This window comes from Rhodnius prolixus, unplaced genomic scaffold (assembly GCF_049639745.1).
Source record: "Rhodnius prolixus isolate KJV_2025 unplaced genomic scaffold, Rpr scaffold_3, whole genome shotgun sequence".
Lineage (NCBI taxonomy): Eukaryota > Metazoa > Arthropoda > Insecta > Hemiptera > Reduviidae > Rhodnius > Rhodnius prolixus.
Window position 1 is genome coordinate 11,988,784 of NW_027411603.1, and position 21,580 is coordinate 12,010,363.

Genomic DNA, 21,580 nt, shown 5'->3' on the forward strand with positions numbered 1-21,580 from the left:
TTTTCTCAATTCTTCGTTCGCTTAATGTGAGGCGCAATCGTAGGGCATTGGCAACCATCATTATAAATTCGTATTTGGCTTTCGGAAATCTTAATGAAGTGCTCTAGACTAATCATTGTAGCAGGTTTCAAACCGTTAGATTTTTAGCATCCTCAATACTTTCCTTCAGCATGGACTGCCTCACATCCTACACCTACGTTTTGCACAAGGTATCACAAGTTCCTTTCTTTCTTGGCAAGCGCGAAAAAAAGAAAAAAACGTTTTAGCAGTCATTTTTCAGGTTGACAACCACTGTTCTAATTTAAAAATATGTAAGACCTTTCTTACATCTCATTCACAGAAACAGTTTAAAATATTATTAAGAATAAAGGTTGGTTAAACGACAAACAAATCAGTAAGTACCCAACATTTCATTTTCATTAATTTGTATTAAAATTATTTAGTTTTACTTGTCAGAAATAAGTGGCATCTCTTAAAATAACTAGAACTTAAAGATAACGAAGCACTTTAATTTACGTAATCAAAGTATTTGTGATGTAAGATTCTGAACAGTTAAAATTCAAAGAATATTAAAAGAATTTTAATGATTTCAATAGGTGTTTACTTCATGATTTAATAAACATATCCACAACTATATTACCATTCTTTGCACTAGTTTAAGGGTATCCTTTGTCCATAAATTAATTTATATTGCTATGCCATTTTTCTTCCTTGTTTAACAAATAATGGATGATTATGGCACATACATACGAAATTAACGATAGATTTTATTTCTAAATTGTAGAGAAATTATCATGCAAAATTATTAAAATAATTTCTTACCCATACAAAACATTCTACTATAATCAGATATTATCTCCACCTTGCGAATAAATAGCAAGTGTTCCGTAAAAATGGATTTACTTTTTTTTTCATTGGCAAAATCATTTTATACACAAACACGGATGGAAGTTAAAAAAGAATAGAAATATTTAACACTTCTAAGGAAGTTAGAGTTAAAACACATAGATCTTTCATGAGCAGCGGATTTAGCTCTTATATCCATTTTCACGTCTGTCGAACCAGAAACAAAAGAAATGTGTGGAATACTACATACTACTTGCTGCTGACACAAAATATTATAAAACAAACCTTTTTTTAAAAAAAAGTCATTTAATTCTTCCCTATAGACATAGCTTTCCAAGCGAAATATGCATCTGATAAAGAATACTGAAATAATGTCGTTTTGCTATTATCCATCCAAAAATAAAAATAAAATCATGAGTTAACTAAATTGCATAGGCATAAAATACCAAGTACTGACAAAAAAAAAGGATTTTGTTTACATTAAGGTTTACAAAAATCGCCACCAGAGCGGTCTGCTAACTGAAAAAATACCTTTTATTACCTTAAACATTGTCAAAAAATCAAGATTTGTATCAGGAGATAGAAGTGCATAGGAGCACTATTTTGTTTACATTAGTTTTTTCGTATTTTTTAAACCAATTTTGTTTGTTCAATTAACGCATATAATTATAAATTAATAAAATTCATCGGTTTCTTTAAATCAACCTTTTTTAAGCTATTTAGACTTGAATTTTAATCAATTTCTAGGCGAAAAGTCAAAAAGAGGACTGTCCACTTATCATTTTCTATGTAAAAACAAAATAAAATAAAATATTTCTATTAGAAGCTATGATTTTCTTAAAAACTGCGAATTATAAATTAGAAAGAATTGAAAAAGAGTATGACAAAGCACAGAGTTTTACTAAAAGAATAATTTACAATTTGACAGACACAAGGTAATTCTTTAGTTAGTTTTTTCTTTTAACTTTGGAAATAAAACTGTGCATGGTAAAAAAATTAATGTAAATTTAAATAAAACTGGTTAATCAATAATAAAGTATAGTAATATAAATTAGTGATCATAACTTTTACTGGCTGAAAAGGCGTAGATTTTAAAAAAAATATTTTTTCAAGAGAACGCGGCTCATCAGTTTGGGATACGGGTAAATTAGTGTAGTACTTCTCCATGCTCATTTTCACGTTTAGAAAAAACATTTTTACCAAAAGGAAATAAATTTGTAAAATCCTTACAACTTATAAACATAAACATATTACGAAATGCTTTACCGTCTTTGACTCTGAACTATTTATTATCAGTTTTCTAAAGAATACTTTAAATATATCTCCAGTTTAAAAAGTAAAGAATAAGGGTTGATTGAATGTCAAAATGTATCCAGATAAGAAAATCTGGTTTACAGGTTTTCTTAACATTTGGGATAAGCAATACTGTTATGCTTGATACTTTAATACTTGGTACCAAGTTAGTGGAAAGTAGCTGTGGAATGTAAAACTATCAAATTAGAGGGAAGAAGATGAAGACTGAAAGAAAAGTAAGGGGGGAGCTTTAAGAGGGGGGCTTTATTTACATGGGGCGAACTGTCTTAAATTCAATGATGATGTCTTAAATTCATTATTATACATGCTCGCTAAAATAAAATTATTCGCGGATAGAAGTATGACATAACAGCTACCCCCAGATGAACTCCTTAAAAAATGTATGATCTTAAAAAAGTTCTTACCGAACTTCGTAGCCCTAACATACTTACGTTCAAGTTCAAATGTAAACCATTTAGACGATTACAGAAAACTCAAAAAACCATACTGCGACTAGCAGTTCTTCAAACTCGGAATTTCGTTCAAGCATTTGAACGAATGAACATTTGAACATACTACTTTCTACAAACAATCTTTTTGGGCTACAAAACGTGTATTTCTGGTGTGAACTTAAAATCGAATATTTTAAGATCAGAATATTTCCTCTTGATTAGAATAAGAGTAAGTAAACAAAAAAATATTAGGCCAGTCAATAGGCATAAACAAAATGCAGGTACAACAAGTTTGAATTTATCTATTTGTACTCAAAATATATAACAAGTATTGAAAAATATATACATCTTATTACAACTATAAAATAACAATCTATGATTACAAAAGCTAGTAACCTTTAAATAGATCGCTTTCAGACTTTATTGTTTCAGCAAAAACAGATAGCCATAAAATGAAAATAAGAAAAATTATCAAAACTGACTCAAACTTTGATATTTTATGACTTAAAATCAGTATTTACACTATTAACAGCACTTTTCTCACAAGTTTGATTAATAATGTTTTCTGTCCACCGTTTTTATGCACATTTAGTTCATTCGAAGGTACGTTAACGATTTAGCTTCGCAAAACTTATCTTCCTGTTTCATTGGATGAATTTGCCCTTTTTCTCTTTCTGCGATGGATTTCTTTATTAATTTTATAGTACTTTTTGTACCAGTTTTCGATGTACTACAAAGTTTAGTTGGATAGGGAGAATTTTTTTTAAATCAGTAATAATCGTAGCTCTCCTCGGTGTAGTTATCTGCGGAAGTCTTGGTTGCTTCTATTCTACGACTTGATTCCAATATTTGTCTGAGAAAAGAAGAAAGATTGCATAAATAAACAAATAAAATCATTATAAATTTAAAAATTAAATTAAATTAACTTTAACATTTACGAAATCTAGTGAGAAGACTCATATAACTTACACTTACACAATTCTCAAGCTTCTAACTTACACTGTACTTATATTTATTAATTTATTCTGCTGTAGTTAAACACGCAGATGTTGATTCAGAAAAAGAAGAAGAAATTCTAATGCCTTTTATTTAAATCTCAACATTTTTTCTAAATGTAATAATTAAATGTTTGTAATTAGTTTTATGAGTTTATTTTTACAAAACGGTAGTTATTACATAACCATTTCGTCCCATATTCTTAGAACACTACTTAAGGTCAGCTCCCATGAAAAGAATTTCAAACAAAAGAATAAATCATTGAATAAAGGTATTTGCGAACTAAAAACAAATCATCGAAGCATTAAAGTATTTTAAATTTTTGTCACATTTTAAAAATTACAATAGTTTTACAAATGCAATACATTTCACTGAAATTTTCAAACGAAAATTGTAACTTCCTAAACCATTGGTAAATATGTTAAATTTAAAAAATCTGCTTGAGTTGATTACCAAGAAAATAACAGAAAAATGTTAATAATAATAGTGATAACTTCAGGAGATTGCTAATGACCTAAGCTGAGGATGCACCAAAGATAAAAATAAAAATATATAGGTAACTTCAGGAAATTAACATTTCCATTCACGCCACTTTTTCGCAAAAATAAACCAGGAATTTGCTAATTATCTGATTTTCACTAATATTACAATGGTAAGTACATACATTACATTAGGATTACCTTCCTCAATTCCAAACTCCTCTAAAAAGATTTTCCTAGGAATATTTAAAATGAAAATTATAAATTTACACGCACGCAATGACGTTCAATTAAAATCATAAAAGCTAGATCCGAACAAATCTAAAAAAATTCTTTGTATAAAATCGAAAATCTGCCCGCTCGCAATACTTTTTTTTTTTTTTAGAAAACTAAGGCAACAAAAACACTGATATTTTTAATTTTTTTTGAAAGTAATTTACAATTTCGGACGAGCAGGTTATCTAGAAGAAGAGAGTGAATGTGATAAACTGACTAATTCAATGCCAAGTCAATTATGGATAATTAGTAATTTTTTCATTATTTGTTGAGTACTAATAGAAAGTGCTAAATAACCCAAGTGCAATAGTTGAAAAAACATCTTAGATATAAATAAAAGCTTTAAAAAAAGTAATCCACACACTCGCTACAATTGTGAACTTCCCGCAACGCCCTTTTAGTAAATTAATTGTCACATTTTTGTTATAATATTGATCTAAAAAAAACTATTTATTTTTAAAAATCTTTTCGGTCGCATTTATAGTCAAATTTACAATTCAGATGTACATTTAATATCAATAATTAGTTGCAATTAATATTACATTGCAGATCGAACCTACATAGTTCAGAGGGGACAGAAAAAGACTTTACATTGTACCGAAACGTTCTTTTCATGCGAGTCTTCTGCATTATTTACTTTGGTTAGCCCAGACTGGAAATGATAAGTTCAAACAAACGAAATTCATATGATATAAAATCAAAATAATTTGAATTTCTTTGGCTATTTAGTTACTGCTGATAATCTATGGACAAATAATATCTAAATAAAACTAATAAAAATATTTAAAATCATACAAGTTTTCGTCGGATAATTCGTCTTCGTTCGGATTTCCAAGGTCTGGGATGTTTTCGTTTAGATTTAAAGAGTCCCAGAATTGTTCATTTCCATAATCATTTTCAAATCTGACTATATCATATTTTTTGTCAGGATTTTGAATTTCAAGAAATGCAAAATAAGGTAAATTTTCATTCACTGTAGGCCACCTTTTTGGTATAGAAGTACTGAAATGTATATATAACACATATAATTAAGATATTGTGATTTTTAAATCACACTACAAAGAGAAATGAAGTTAGAATATTGCATACCCTTTTATAAAGGTAATCCAATAGTCTATCATCCTTTTTGATAATGTCATATCTGTAATATTTCCTTCTAAAGGCATACTTGGAGTCCTTAGAATGTAGCCAATATCATTTCCATGACTAGAACCTGTTAAACAAATATTTATATGAACTTTGGAAGAAGATCGCTCCTGTAAAGCGATTCCGGAAATCTTCCTTATTTTCTTTCTATTTTACTTTACTGTACAATCAACAACTATTCTAAATCATCTAATGAAACTAAGTACTGGCTAAAATCCAATACGTTTACAAAAATATTCCAACTTACCATCATAAGAGCTTGTTGACAGTTTGAAAGTACTTCTTCTTGACCCTTTGTATGAAAATAAGTAACTATAAATTGGCGCACTATAATATTCTCCATGAAGTTTGGCTGTCCTTATTATTTCTGCGTAAAACATCCTATCGCCAATCATCTTAAAAAGAAAAAGAAATTAACGGCCATTCAGTCTGTTTGACTAACTGAAATCATGTAACTTTTATTATCAATTGTCTTCTTTAGGAATTAAAATGTAAAGGTGTAGTAACTTAGGCACCATTTTGAAACAAGTGGTTAGTTTACTGAACTTATGGGTTTACTAATGGGTTAGTTCACCCATAGCTGTGAAGTTACAACCATCAAATTTTAAACAATACTTTCACTTTTGCGAAAAATACTTCTTTTGGGATTAAGAAAATACAAATATGATTTCATTAAAGTTCAAAAGCGGGTGCCCTATGCTAAGCAGTATCTATAGAAGCTCAAGAATGGTTATTAAATTGTCAAACTTATCCCTAATTTTACTCATGGCTTTCATTAAAATGGCCATATAAAACAGAATAACTGTAATACTTTTAACTTCGATCAAATGCGGCTATATTTTTATAATGAAGTCTTATTTTTAAATAGCATCATTTAAAATTTTAGCTTGCAGTTATTCCTTGGTTACTTATCACTATGTATAAAGTTCTTACCAACAAATTGGCTAAGGATTACGTTAATATTTACAGTTAATTTAAAAAATTACCTATTTATATCATTCTTTTAGTTAAAGAATTTCAGATTGTTAGTTATTTGAACTTTCAAATCATTACTTACTTTAAGGAAAGCCTCCCTAGAATCATTGACCTTTGAATCAGCTAAATAAAATTCTCTTATTTCTTTGCTGATGAAATCCTTTTGACCCTCAGGCGCAGTAAAATTATAGTCCAACAAAAATGGTAAATAATCCTGCCATTTAGTATCAATTTCCTCAATTAATTTTGGATCAGCTAATATCTCTGCAAAAAATACATTCATCACCAAAATTCCTTATTTAATTATCATTTTTTGAATGAATGATATCGCCATTCCTGCAAGGGAGAGTATTGGAATAGCCACTTCTTCAGGAATCTGGGCGCACCTAAGGGGATCCCGGTTTAATAATTACTGATACCCCAAATACTCACACAATACTTGTAGGGCTTGTAGAGATATATGCAACTATTATAATTTAACGATCCTCTAGGCAAACTCGAGCTGTTAACTATATACAAAAAATCTCTAATATAATCACCTAAAATTGTTTATTTTCAGTACATCTCGTGTGACTGAAGGCATCGTGGGAAAATTTTATTATTAGTATGGCTTAGATATATTGTTAAAACATCTTACCACTTCCTGGATAAAGACCTTCGTCAGCATTTATAGTTATCAAATAAGGAACATCTTTTGCTTTCTTTTGCACAATTATGTCAATAGGGGACTCAGATATATAAGCAGATGGTCCTGGAGGTTCTATAACAACACTAAATGGAGAAAATGGGTTGTACAACCATGGCTGAAAAAAAACAAAACAAACAAACAAACAAAATTAAGAATATATAAGCTAAGACATTTTTAAGTATTTTCTGTTTTAACTATTAAAAAGTAATTTCAATAATGAAACATGTTTTACAATAAATAAGGATGAACAATAACAAAAATTTTATTTAGCTCTTGAAAAAATTATTCCAAGCGGTGAAGTTAGACAACTTTTTAGAGGACATTTCACAATATTATACGGCTCTTATGTCAAAAAATTCTCAATAAATTTTTACTTGATGAAAATCCAATGGCTGAATTGCTTTACCAAAGATTTTTTGTTCGGTCATAGCAATTATTTCAAATAAAATTCATAAAAAGTTGTATACAATCTACATAAATGTAGCCCTTTAATTAAGAAACTTTATCTAAAAAAGTCATTTTATTGGGAGTTAGCAAGTTCGCTTACTTTAATAAAAATTTGTAATAATTGAGAAAGTAAAAATTCATTTAAGCGTTGTTCATAAGTATTCAAGAAATAATTACAAAAGAAATTGTGATAATATTTTTATATCGTCCAAATTTGTACCAATTTAAGTTTTTCAAATTTGCAACTTCTAATTTAACTCATTTAGTTAATAATAAACTTTATTTAAGATTACCATAAACATTTTAACAGCACCAACGATGCGACTTGCAGGTCTATCTTGAAGACATTCCACGGTTAGAAAAGAATCATCTGTCGGACATCCTAAATAATCGGCGATTTTCATTGTCTTTTCTCTAGAATTCTCACCTTGTGCCCACGGACATAAAGCGCTTCCACCTGATGAAATTGCTTTAGCAAACAATCCTAGAAACATTGAATTAAACTTAAAGTTCAATACTTAATTTAAATATTTTTAATTAAAATTATTTGGATTCCGCAGGAAACTAATGACAAAACCTTGACTTAGTGGTGACAACATGTGATAATGTACACTGGCACCTCCAGCAGCCAATCCACTAATTGTTACTATATTTGGATTTCCACCAAATGCGGCAATGTTATTTTTTACCCATTTTAGAGCTAGAACTTGATCTTTCATTCCATTATTTCCCGGCAATATGTCATCTTCAGTGCTTAAAAATCCTGAAAACCAAATGTTTCATTAATTCTTTCACAATATTATTTTAAGTAATCTATAGAACTTCCTTCTTTATCTATTAGTTTTATTATTTTGTATTTATAAGGAATTTATAAATATAATAATTAAATTGGTAAATGGCACGCAAAGCCTTTTACAGTACACTTCCGGCACTGGACAGAGTTACAAAGTTATATAAATGACGACACTTAAGTCTGAAAGAGGCTTCTAGGAAAAGAACACCAAAGACTCCCAAACGTTTTCTTTATTCTTATTTGGGAACAGTTTTCAATTCTTCATGTGCACTGCATGTAGACACCAACAATCCTTAGGCTGACAAATTTTGTATGTTCCAAAACTATTTATGATTTAAGAAGATTTGGATGCCTATGGTAATATCTAAATGTATAAAGACTAGTCCGTCAAGTCTGAAGGCTCAACTAACTTCCCAGTTTATTCTGAGCTATTATTTCTACAAGCTCACTCCCTGAAATTCTTTCAAGACGATTAAGAATCAGTTCACAATTCCTTGATTAGCTGAAGGTAAAGTCACTGCAGCTGATAACTGAAAGAGATATCTTCCTTTGAAAAACAATCTTCTTACTGAATGCTGTTTTTTTCATATAATTGTAAGTGTTCAAAAATAAACAACAAATTCAAAACAGAAAATCAAAACAGCTACACAAAAGCAAAGTGCTGCATGAAGAAAGCGTGGATATACAGGTATTCATACCTTAACCCCAAAGACAGACAATTTATAATAAACTAGATCTAGTCACAGTAAAAATTCTAAAATATTGGCACTTATTTATTTACCTAGAGCTCCCAAACGGTAATTAAATGTAACCAAAACAATGTCTCTATCTAATAAATATTCAGGGCCATAAACGGATGCACTAGAAAACATAAAGGCTCCTCCATGAATGTAGACTAAAACTTCCAAAAGACGCGTTCGTCTTGTAATTGGTGTTATCTGTAAAAAAAAAAAAAAAAAAAAAAAAAAAAAAAAAAAAAAAAAAAAAATCCAATAAGTTTTAATAACATAATTCACACATTTTTAAAAATTCAGAAAAATGTAACCCTGCACTAAAAATTATTTGAAGTACTAAATTTAATTACATTTGGCTAAAGAAAAAAATAATAACCCAATCATTTTTCTGAAGAAGGAAAAAAAGATAAATGCAATTAAATAAAACTTAAATTAACTTAAAAGTGCAAATATTAAAGTGCACGAGACATCAAGAAAATTTCCTTTTTATATGTTAAATGTCAAATTATTTGCTTTTCAATTTGTTTTTCATGGTAAATAATAAAAAATATATATTAGTTTTCATAATAAATTAAGAAAAAAATTATAAGAAATAATTTTGAGACCATTGTTGTGATACTTTTAATGAAACCTAATAGAAATGAAAATGTTACATTAACCTACATACGAGAACATGTTGCTAGGCTAGTTACACTTGTGGTTGGCAAGTTGTCGTACTCGTCGTGGCAAGACGAGTTATCTTGTTATTTAAGATAACATTAAACTCTTATGCGATGTTTTTAATTAAAAAGAAAAAAAAAAAATTTCGACTTCAGTCACACAATTGGTAAAAACATGAAAAATTCCCCTTTTTAGCTAACTGATGTTTTAAGGCTGGAAGTAGCTAGTCTCTTCTTGCTCAAATTTCTCCTGTCATTTCCGTTATTACGGTAAAATCATAAAGAGGCTCCAGTGTTAAGAGAACTCTGACTGTCTTTTAGCAAAGAGCCGTGGGTTGTTCAGATTACTCTGCTACCTTCGGCCATCAAAGTGGTTTCTTATGTTCTTGCGGTATTCTAATACATAGCACGTTAAAGGATCCTGCCTGCGATCTTACTTAAGCCGGCTAAATTTCGAGGGAGGAAATTTCATTTTGCTGCTGGTGATTGACCTTAACAGCAGCAATAGCACCACGTTGGAAAAAGCAAATTAATAAACAATATGTGCGTAAATATGGAAAAGAAATGGAAATTCCCAAGAATTGACAACCTTGAGAACATTGATTTTATCAATGTAATTAACTACCAATTGAAACATGTATGTAACTTCTAAGAAATAACAATACTTAGGTGAACACAAATAGTATAATTAGGATCTAACGTTAGTAGTATACAATTAAAACAAGGTTCCCCTCCCTGTCTTCATTAAAATTGCAATACTTCAAACAAAGTTACAATTTTTGAGGGGGGGAACGTTTTTGAGTTAATGATGTCAACAATTTTGACTGCCCTCAACATCATATAAGAGATTTTTTTTTTCTCTCTATTGCTGTAGGAGCACATATAACATATCTCTGAGGAGACAATATTATAAATAGTTGAGAAATACAAATATAAGCTAGTTTTTATATATTCGGTATCATAAATAACAAGCAGGCAAAAACAGGTATAGTAACTCCTATTTTTAAAGAAATTTGTAATCCATTTATTTATTATTAAACAGAAAAGCTGTCCGATAAACTTAAATAAACACATTCTTACCATTGGTGTATAGACATTAATGTACAAACAATCTTCTGATCCATAAATTGGTCTGTCTTCTTTGTAAGTAACATAACTGTATTGAAGGCAATCATCGGCAAATGAAGTAGCATTGTAAACTCCTTTCCAAGGTGAGGCAGGAACTGATTCCTATTTGAATACAATAAACGAAAACTTACAATTCTGTTTCAGTCATTTTATGATTATAAACCAAAAAAAATACATAATGAATTTTAATATATTCTATAAATTGTTATTTTACTAAGATGCATTTCAAGCATTAATTATTTAAGAATCAATTATATATCCGCCAAATTAACTAAATAAATTTCACACAGAAGGATAAAACAATTAAATTTTAATGAGTTCTTTTGTTCTGTAGAACCTGAAAACTATCATATATAGATTAAAGCTAAAGATTACATTATGCTGAACAATGTTAAGAGGAAACACGCAAGATTAATTAGCTTAAATGTGGAAAAGAAATACTTATTTCTTAATAAGTGTAATTGTTAGATTGATTTGAATGTTTATTTGATCAGGTTCTTTGTTTTAATGAGATTTCCCTTTCCAGGGCAGTTTTAAAATCCTCACAATAGAAGAACTTTTCTCAGCAATTTTTGGTACATCCATCCGTATACCAACATTCCTACTTTTTAACCTAGGTATTAGATCCGTAGATTTTTAAGTAAAATAGATTACATGGAGAAACCAAGTCTTTTGTTTGAAGTCCCCTTGAGCTTACATAACAGACATATTCAGTGGATGTTCATGAAACGTGAAGTAGAGTATGAAGTAGAGTGTGAAGTAGTAAGCACTGAGTACGTGAGTGTGTGTACGTGTGGATTTATTAACTGGTTCCCATTGCTTTGCAAGAAGTTACACAAATGTGGGCCACAAGGAAGACTGCGGAGAGTTCTCTTGGTTCGATTATATAGTTTATGTCTGGTTTATCTCCCAACAATTAATTGCAGTTATGTATAATTACAGAGAAAAGAATGCATAATAAGTTGAATTAACCAACTATATAACAGAAACCTTCTTCCGCAGTTTGTTGAAGCAGGAATCATGCTTTCTGTATTGTAGCACATAGGTATTAATGCGGTCAGGGTATCAAATAACAATTAGTTGTTGAACTTTAAAAACGGGTTCTTTAGTATTTATTTACTATATATTAATAAGCTTAAAAAAATTAATACTACTTTTTCATTGAGTAGCCGGCAGCGTCCTTTTGTTACAGACAATTCAATCATTCAACAATTCATCTGGACACAAACTTGAGATTTCTTGGAAGACTAGAGTACAAAACACTGAGCGAATCCCTTTAGCGGGGAGCGTCTAGCTACATAAAATAGAGTTACCAAGAAAGGCGGGCTACTGCATTTCAAACCAATGTCTTAGAGCCACCAACTGAGAACTGAACTATTTTAGGACATTTAATCGTACAGAGTCTGATATAGCTATCCCACCAAAAAACGTCTACATTTATTTATTGTGCATTTCCCTCAGCAATACAAGAATTAAGGAAATTCCAAATTAGACAAATAATGAGTGGATTGTCAAACTGAAAAATACACGTCAGTTTTACCATTAGATGTAATACCTGTTTTCCCTAAAATAATAATAGCTTCATTTCTAGATGACACACAAAAAACTAAAGTAAACATAAATTTGGCTAAAAGGCTGAACGAGTTAAGACCGGGGATCCATAGGGCTCAGTTCTCAATCAAATCTATTTCCAATCTACACACGATAATCCCAATCTCAATACCCCATGCTTACAATTTACTCAGTCGATACACTCTTTTAAATAAAACATTGTTACCAAGAACAGAAACTAGACATAAATGCACAGAATACATGGATATCTTTGATTTTATTCTAGTATCACGCAAGTTTATTCTGTCCCTAATCACTGGTATAGAGATTTCGACTTCACTTCCGTCTTGTTTCCATCTCGCACTGCACCTACTAAAATGACTATTACAAATACTATACCCTTTTAGGTATATTGAGTTTAATTATTATGCCAGATAAAATCAAACTGTTCAGAAAAATTAAAGACATTTTCTTAGTCTTAATGTTTGAACAATTTATTTCAAATTTTGTAACTTCGTCTCAAGTCGAAATTGTATGCGGAATAATATTTATTTTCTCGTACCAGCGTAAAAAAAAAAAAAAAATCGCTGAGTTTCAAGTAAGTTGCCCTAGTTTAATGTAGGAATCCCATGACAGATATTCTCTCCTTAATGAAATCCGAAACGCTCTGGAGCATATACAATTACATTAAAGCGAATAAAGGAAAAATATAGAATAGAGTTTATAACAGGGATGGCGAATCTATGGCACTTACGAAAGATTTTCTGTTCTGTTATAGGTTAAATTATATAATTTAAAATTACCTATAAAAATTACTCAGTTATTATTTCAAAATGAAATTTGGCACTTAGGATTGAAATTTTTAATGTAACAATAAAAAGAATCAGAATATTCAACGTCTTTCTTTTTCAACAATTCTTTAAGGTTTGGAATTTCAAATTTTTTATAAACGTTAGATGAATTTACAATAACCGTCATCTAGCAACACAATAAGTACAACATTAAAACTTTTTGAGGAAACGTGGAATAGTGGCAACCTCTGGCCACATGCAAAGTGCAACGTTAGGAACCCTATTACATTTATTAAGATATGAATTACTCCAAAATGGTCAGACAATCAGACGACCGTACGCCTCATGACGGAGTACGATAGGAACATGCATTGCATGGGTCTGGCCGCCCGTATAGGATTTTTCAAGAAATGAAACGTGTAGAGCCAGTGCGAAGGGCTAGTATGGTTGTATTTGGTTGGCAATCCGAAAAGAAAAACTCATGCGATCTTGGTTAGGCAAATTTGCCCAGAAACTTCCAATCAAATCGCTTCGTCCAATTTAAGAGAGTATAAACACTCTAAATCGCAATGGCATCGGCTTTTTGGCTATTCCCAAGGAATCAAGACAAAAAGAAAGGAGAGAAAAGTAAAATTATTGACTTAAGTTCTATCTCGTAAGACGTACTGTTTTTATCACGTAACATTTATTATCATAAATTGTCAACATTTCGAGATGAAAGCATATCACTTTACCGTACATAAGTATCACCGCAAAAAAGGCTTTTTCCCCAAAGAGTTTTGACCTTGGTGCACTAGCTACACGTACGTTTAACGGCACGATTCTTTTAAAAGGAGCATTGCTCATTAAAAGTTATTCACTAACTTTGATGGGCAAAGCCTAATTTCAAACAAAATGTCATTCCATAATTGCAGTAAAAGAAAGTCGAATATGACATCAAACATAGCGACATATTAAAATGTAAACAAGTCCGGGTCATATAGATAATTTCAATAATGTTGTCTGTACCTTAAATCTATAGTTTCCTATAGGTGGTTTAGCGTAAGGAATGCCCAAAAATGCAGCGAATGTCCTGTTGCCAACAGTTTTTGAATAAAGTCCTGTAAGATCACCTTGACCAATGTGGGCAGATGGTTGGGATAAAGCCGTTGAGATGAATACCAATAGTAAATATGTTTTACACATGATGCCGATAACGTAACTGTTAAGTGTTATGCTAACAACATGTTTATATACATAGTTCATGTGGGGATTGGGAACAAGTCAGGTAAGTGAATGTTAACAATGGATCCCAGATAACCTACTCAGTTACTCAGTGGGAGGCGACAGGCGAACAGTAGGTGGATCGGATCGTCTAGTTGACTGTACGCGAACTGCAATAATAAACAAAAAAAAAAAGCAAGACTCCCAAACTTCTTGATCCGTTTAGGAATCTCCGAGGTAACCGACACAAAATCCCTCAACTGGAACTCTCGTTTCACTGATTGTCTATTCATAATTTTTTTATGATATCCAAGTAAATGTTGTAACACTATTCTTAAAAATTAGTTAAAAACAATTTGTGCGTATTTAAATTCATAACTCTTAAGTGAACAGTTATCATCTAAACTAAGGAATTTTAATTTATGTTAGTTATTTTTATCTATAGTAATATACTTATTTCAGTCAAATCTAAACGACCAACTACTTTCCAAAGACCTGTCATTTTCTCTTGCTGCTGAAAGGGGGATTTTACTATCTTTCAATAATTAAGTTTTCCTCACGGTAATATTGATCAAATTTCCTTCAATCCATCAAAACTTCCAACTATACTTCAATGCTGTTTCAATACAATATCAAAAGTATCAGAAATAGTGTTGGTAGCTTGGAGTGATTGGATACTCCCCTTTAAAAACGGTCGATTTGAGTTCACAACTTTTAATGAATTTAAACTTTTATTTTTACAGTTTCTGATATTTTCTTGATCATAATATGGTAGGTTTTCCCACTTCCCTTATTATCTACTATTTTTCTTTAAATTTTTCATTGCTCTCAGAACTGCCACAAAAAACGCACTGAAACGAAAGTAATGTCTTTTCCACATTAAAATTTAGTGCACGTTGTTTTGTACTAGATGGTGTGAGTGTGCTATTAAATTTTATGTTATGGCAACAAGTAAATTTTACAGAATACATTCCAACACTACAATAAACACCATAAATTCAAACAGCGCCATAAGATAGTTGATCTTAAGAAGCGTACACTGCACCTTAAGGAAGCTCTACAATGGGACGGGACAAACTGCGAAATCACTTCCACTCCGTTTCATCTTATTGGAGAATGCTCGTATATGTATTCAAAGTTTCACTGAACATGAAGTCGATATCTATGTGGCCTCTTCCCTAGTGTTCTTGAAAAATAGGAACTTATTTTACTTTTAGGGGTCAGAATGTTAGTATGCATGGTCTAATTTCTTTCCTTCAGTGATCCATATTCCATATTAGATTGGATACCAAGAGCTAAAAAAATTCCATACGTTTTCGTATGTATAAACGAAAATTGAAAACCAGATAAGGCGGATTTCGTAAGAACAAATGGTCTATGTGTGGTAACAAAATATCTTAAAAGATGAGGTTAACCGGCTAGCCAAATCGGGAGTTTTGCTTCCGTTATCATATGTTGGCGGCCGTTTAACTTAACTTGAACTTAAATGTAAATAAATTTGACTTTTGAAGTTTTTTGGGAACTATAATGTTGGGTCTCTGGGGAACTTGATTCTAAAAATTGCATCTGCTAATCGTTTTGGATGTACTGTAGGTTGTCAGATATTATTAACTAGTGTGAACAGGGAGCATCAACTTGATTTCCTTAAGTTGCTAAATTTAAGGTGGGATCAACCAAAATATGAATTAAGATTCCATGTTTTCATTGTACCAATATATTTCAATGTATCAACTAAATGTGTCGCAGAAGCTGCATCTAGAGAAAGTTGTTTCAACCAGATTCCTTTAATTTACCCTCATTGGTTAACCTCGACAAGAAGTGGACTGGTTAGAATGTGGTTGAACGTAAGTTTCAACATTTGATTCATGCCTTAAGGAATTGTCTTTTTATGTTCATTATCAGTTTCACTGAAACATTACTTATAATTTAACCAATTCTTTTTTTTTTTTTTGTTATTCAGCAACTTCACCGTGAGGGTACCCCAGAAGTACAGAGCTTACAATGATCTCCAGAGGTACGTAGTTATTACTGCAGATTCCAAGTAATAAACATCAAATTATTTAAAACAAATAATCAAAATGGCCAAACTAAAATTCGCAAGTTTGTGTGTATTTTTTGCTAAACACAATTTAAATAATGGATGAAACTAATCAAAACACACAATGAAACATTGCAATCTGTTATTGCAGTTATTATGGTCATAACTGAAAATCCTTTGAACGTTTGGGTTCAACATAATAGTTGCCTACTGTAGTATACCCCTTGGCATACCAGAATCTAGAGCAATGACTAGACTCAGCTCTATGAGAGTATTAAGGTGTATAGAAGTCAATTCACTTTCTGTTGGAAGATAATACTTTGCGACCCAAGGCATATTTCTGTATACTTCTGGTAAGGTAACAATAAATAGCTAAAAATGTTCTTTAATCAAAAGTGACAGGTGTGAGTGAAGTTAGACTCAGGTTGCTGATGCCCCGTTGACGTACTTAATTTACAAAAAATAAAAATAAAAGGTGTTTGTGTAGGAGATATTTAAAGAAAACTTAGGCATTATTTTCGATAAATCAAGAGAAGCTGACAGGAACCATCTGAGCGTGTCATTTCTACTCATGCTTTGTTCTTCTCTTTCCTCGAATTGAAATCATTTTGAAATTAATCTGGCATTGTTTTCTACAACTAACGCTTGCATTTTGAAAGTATTGCCCGATTATCCGAGACAAGTACATCACAGACTGCTTCTTCTTGACCTAATTCCAAGGAATTTCATCGAAGCGTGACAAAAGTAAAAATCCTACAAGGTACATGATCTCAGATATTAAAAGCATTGCCTAATTAACAATCCATCTATTGTTCTTTTATATCACTGTTATTTTTACAATCAAGGCACTTCTTGAAAGAGATTTGTCAACATTAAATGATAGAAGAAATAAATTTTAGTAAACATAAAAATGATTTTAATTACAAAAAAATGAAAACTGAATAACTGAAATTTATTTCTTTTTAATACTTTAATGAGAAAGAGATCTTGAGGTTTATATGTGATACTTTAAAGCAATGCTTAACCAATCTTTCCACTTAAACTGTCCAGGTCGCCTCGCATTTTGTTCGAGAGATATTACGATATTATTTTAATAACTTGTTCAATATTTCATTTGTTTTACTATTTTTGTTTTTATATCGCACAGATGGATACATGTGGACGAGGAGACACATCTGATACACTTTTTCTTGTTGTACAATTGGCAAATGCAAATCGTTCTGTTCGTGTTTTGTTCTTCTAATATAAAATATTATCTGCAAGGGATGAATTCAACTTCTATGAATTGTCGCATTTTTGTACCACTCTCTTTGTCTAACTTTCAGTCTAATTCCCTCCCTTACTCATCCTCACACAATCATACAACTTGCGGTAAAACATTTTTTATTCATTTATTTTATATATATATATATATATATATATATATGTATATTTTTTTTTAGGAGACTTCAAAGCGTTCATTTTTGAGGAAAATTTCATTTCAAAAATGTGTTTCGGACTTTCTCCTGCAATGAGAAAGAGAATTTCAAATCACTTTCGCCAAGGATGATATTAGTTAAGATTATGGTATAAACTATTGTAATAAAAAAAATTATAATCACTAGACAACTAAAATTGATATTATTTAAGAATAGAAAGTAAATGAAGTAAGAGATACAACTTTTCCCACTTTAATTTACATATTTCTTGAGGAAGAGTACATACATAAATAGATATACAAATAGATATAAGCAAATAATTAGCATGTAGTAAGGATTCTCGTATGTGTGTGTCACGTTGTGTAATTATTTCCCATTTATAATTTTTGTGGAATAACGTAATTTTGATTTTGTTCTGTAAAGTTATGTTATAGAAATATTACATATAAAGTAACAGGAATTGTTATGTATTTTATATTTTTCAGTACAACTAATTAGCATTTCTACAATTTTGGTTGAAAAGTTTTGAAATTTTGTTCAATTATTTTGAAATTTCTGGAATATTGACTAGAATGTAATTAAATTTTGTCCAATTATTAGAGTAAAGCATTAGCACTACACAACTAAAATAATGTACAAGTATTTTTGAGCTTAAAAATGTAGCTTAGTACGGGAACTTAAACATTACTGTGTAATTAGTAGCTCGCCCTGGTTGTCTGTAACGAGAAGAACATTGTCCGTGCGCCGGCAATGCACTAAGATGGTTCCAGTCGCTAACGATAACTGACATCTGGTGTGAAATTTCACAGATGTTCTCTCACTGTAATTTTATGGTACTAAACGTGACTTGTATAACTTTTGTACGTTTATAAACTTCTAACTTCAAATTTTAGAAACGACATTATTGAAAATGAATTGACAAGAAGGGCAAATTTGATAATTACTTTTCCGATTTCAGCAAATTTTTCGACAACCATTTAAAACGAGGCTTTTAAACATAACCCATAATACGAAAGCCTACTATTGCTTGAAACTTTTTTCGAGGAAAATTGTATTATAACAGTTAGGCGAGGAATAAGTGGTTTACTTTTTTAAAATTATAATTTGACTAGATTGCGTGGCATTACTACCTATTACACCTGTATAAAATTAGTGAGACTTAAACTTGTACTGATTGTCCAAATTTGAATACAATCATGGCAACGGAAGTGTTTCTGTCAAATACGTTTTTGTTACATTTGTAAACCTATTACTTAGTTAATTACCTAATGCTTTTATTTGAATTTTTTTTTTTTTCAAGAAAATTGATTTTAACGAAGGGTTCCGAAATATCACGTGGTACCAACAACCTTTTAGTAAAACTATGTATTTGGAACAATACCTTGATAAATGAAAATAGGGAACGTCGTGGAAGTGTTTGCACGGTGGTTTTTCAAGCGGCTTTAGGACCAACTAAGATGCTATAGATGCAGGTGGATAGACACCTAATATGTTTTACTATTAAAATTAAAACATTAAATTTCATTGCATTGTCGCCTTTAGACTATGTGTTCTTCCTTCAACCACCAAACAACGAGCCACAAGATTATGCAGAGTGAAGCCCAATATAGGATGAATACCTTATATTTGGTTTCAGATAAATTATCTATGAATTACTGAAATTTTCGATAATATTCTTGGCCATATAATGTTATTCTGCTGTCCTATTCATTAGATAGAAATCAACAAGTAATAAGGAAAAAAAACTAATGTGCAAATCTATTTGAGAATTTCTAAAATATATTAAGATTTTGAACCTACTACCAAATTATTAACCAAGTAGGATGTGCTAAAATACACTATTATTGGTAATTAAAAATAGAGATGAACCACAGTTTTGTATAAAAAAAGGTTTAGAAATATTTCAATTTTTACCACATTTTTTGTTTATATGAACAGTTTGGTTGTTTAGTTGATGTTAAGATAAAAGAAGTAGAAAAATATTGAAACAATATTTATAGCATTCCTTTAGAAAATTAAACCAGTAATAATAACTTAATTTGAAGTGATCAACAATTGTGTGATTATAAATAAGTCATTGTTAAAATCTGTAAAGTCCTTCTGGGAAATTTCAGTAATATACAATTATTTAAAACATTATTTATTAATAATTCATATTATAACATATTATTTAATTTGAAAGGAAAGATTAACAAGACGAAGTAGCTAAGGACCTTACTAGACTGTCAGCAGACGGGGCTAAGTAGAAAAATATTGAAACAATATTTATAGCATTCCTTTAGAAAATTAAACCAGTAATAATAACTTAATTTGAAGTGATCAACAATTGTGTGATTATAAATAAGTCATTGTTAAAATCTGTAAAGTCCTTCTGGGAAATTTCAGTAATATACAATTATTTAAAACATTATTTATTAATAATTCATATTATAACATATTATTTAATTTGAAAGGAAAGATTAACAAGACGAAGTAGCGAAGGACCTTACTAGACTGTCAGCAGACGGGGCTAAAAATGCTTTTACGGGTACTGCTAGATGGCGCTACCCTTGCCAACTCTACATTTAGCTACTTTATTAATTCTGATTACTTTTATTGCAGAATTTTAGTGTAAATTGGACTCAGTTATCAATGCTGTAAATAAGTAGATTAGAGATTTAAAGTACTCAGCGTGTTGATCGTAGATAACAAAAATTAAGCCAAAGTTATAGGTGTTGCTTCCCGGTACACAGAAACGTAACTTTATGTTCGTTACTAGCCAGCTTGTAATAGATCCTCAATCTTGCGCAGTGGCAATATCGTAACCAATGAAGGTCTCCTGAGGTGCGATTATTGCTAGTTGAAAACTTTTACCAATACCCCGCCATGCAGTCGTGCAACACCGACTGCATAGGCAATTTTTGAAAGTCCCTACGGGGATTGCTAATTCTGTATGAAAAAAATTTAGGTAAAATCATAAACTCAGTTATGCGGTTAATTTAAAGAATTTAACTGAGTTAGTTTATTCTTCTGCTGATTGTGATGCGTATGTATTTCTCATGTTAATTATAAACATTTATTTCATTATGGATTGGGTACATTTTCTCCCAAATTCAGTGATAATGTAATGTGTCTATATTACACTAATCATTTGATTTAAAGATTATGCCAGCATCAGCACTGAGTAAAAACATACTTTGTTGTAACAGATTACTATGTACGTTGAGTTGAAATTAAATCAATACTAATTCCAGAACTTTAGCTTTATAACGGAAAAAAACTTAAATTAGTACATCTCATTTCTTCCTTTCCTTGAACATGACTTTCCTCACTCATCAAAATTTAACCGAATCTTTGGATAACCCTGAAATTTTTACTGGACAATATTGTGAAAAAAGCTGTAGATAATCATGCGGTGAGCACTTCAAATTTAGAAAATAGTCATACATGTGAAAGTATTTTTCGAAAATATGCTAAATTCTTTTTGTTTGCCTCCATCTAGTATCTCAAACTAGAGGAATTTGTATTATCAAATTCCACAATTGTATTACACGAGCCTAAAACGAAAGATCTTGTAATTTAAGATCCAGATAGGTGTTGGATTAAACTAAAAAATATTGAATAAAAAAAATAAAATCGTCGAAAAGACATGCCCGCACGATCTAATGGTGGTATTAGTAACTAATAG

The 21,580-nt window shown here is 30.6% G+C and overlaps 1 protein-coding gene, 1 long non-coding RNA gene and 1 other non-coding gene across 7 annotated transcripts; 2 read left to right on the plus strand and 1 right to left on the minus strand.

Moving 5' to 3' along the window:
* The first annotated feature begins 4 nt into the window (after positions 1-4).
* On the plus strand, positions 5-20,935 carry LOC141453084 (uncharacterized). 5 transcript variants are annotated; one of them, XR_012457775.1, is made up of 6 exons: positions 5-209; positions 281-394; positions 16,051-16,120; positions 16,204-16,301; positions 16,418-16,471; positions 17,938-20,935. It is a non-coding gene; the product is annotated as an uncharacterized lncRNA (long non-coding RNA). The 5 variants fall into 5 exon arrangements; XR_012457772.1 differs by lacking the exon at positions 281-394 and having other exon boundaries at positions 8-209; XR_012457774.1 differs by lacking the exon at positions 5-209 and having other exon boundaries at positions 218-394.
* LOC141453080 (venom carboxylesterase-6-like) lies at positions 2,876-14,514 on the minus strand. Its single transcript, XM_074125821.1, has 11 exons — positions 14,263-14,514; positions 10,865-11,014; positions 9,173-9,329; positions 8,176-8,361; positions 7,892-8,082; positions 7,101-7,266; positions 6,546-6,727; positions 5,736-5,883; positions 5,432-5,555; positions 5,138-5,344; positions 2,876-3,444 (listed from the first exon to the last, which is right to left on the minus strand). Exons 1-11 carry the CDS (start codon positions 14,497-14,499, stop codon positions 3,360-3,362), a joined length of 1,833 nt encoding a protein of 610 aa, XP_073981922.1. The 5' UTR covers positions 14,500-14,514; the 3' UTR covers positions 2,876-3,359.
* LOC141453863 (U4 spliceosomal RNA) lies at positions 20,692-20,832 on the plus strand. The gene has a single exon (XR_012458264.1). It is a non-coding gene; the product is annotated as a U4 spliceosomal RNA (small nuclear RNA).
* Positions 20,936-21,580: the final 645 nt, after the last annotated feature.

What these genes read in the sequence shown, in the direction of transcription:
- LOC141453080 (XM_074125821.1), bottom strand. Translation starts at nt 14,499, where the DNA reads ATGAACTATGTATATAAACATGTTGTTAGCATAACACTTAACAGTTAC. An exon ending in TGGATTACCTTTATAAAAGG is followed by an intron (nt 5,345 to 5,431) that starts GTATGCAATATT and finishes TATACATTTCAG; the next exon opens with TACTTCTATACCAAAAAGGT. An exon ending in GAATTATCCGACGAAAACTT is followed by an intron (nt 3,445 to 5,137) that starts GTATGATTTTAA and finishes TTCTTTTCTCAG; the next exon opens with ACAAATATTGGAATCAAGTC.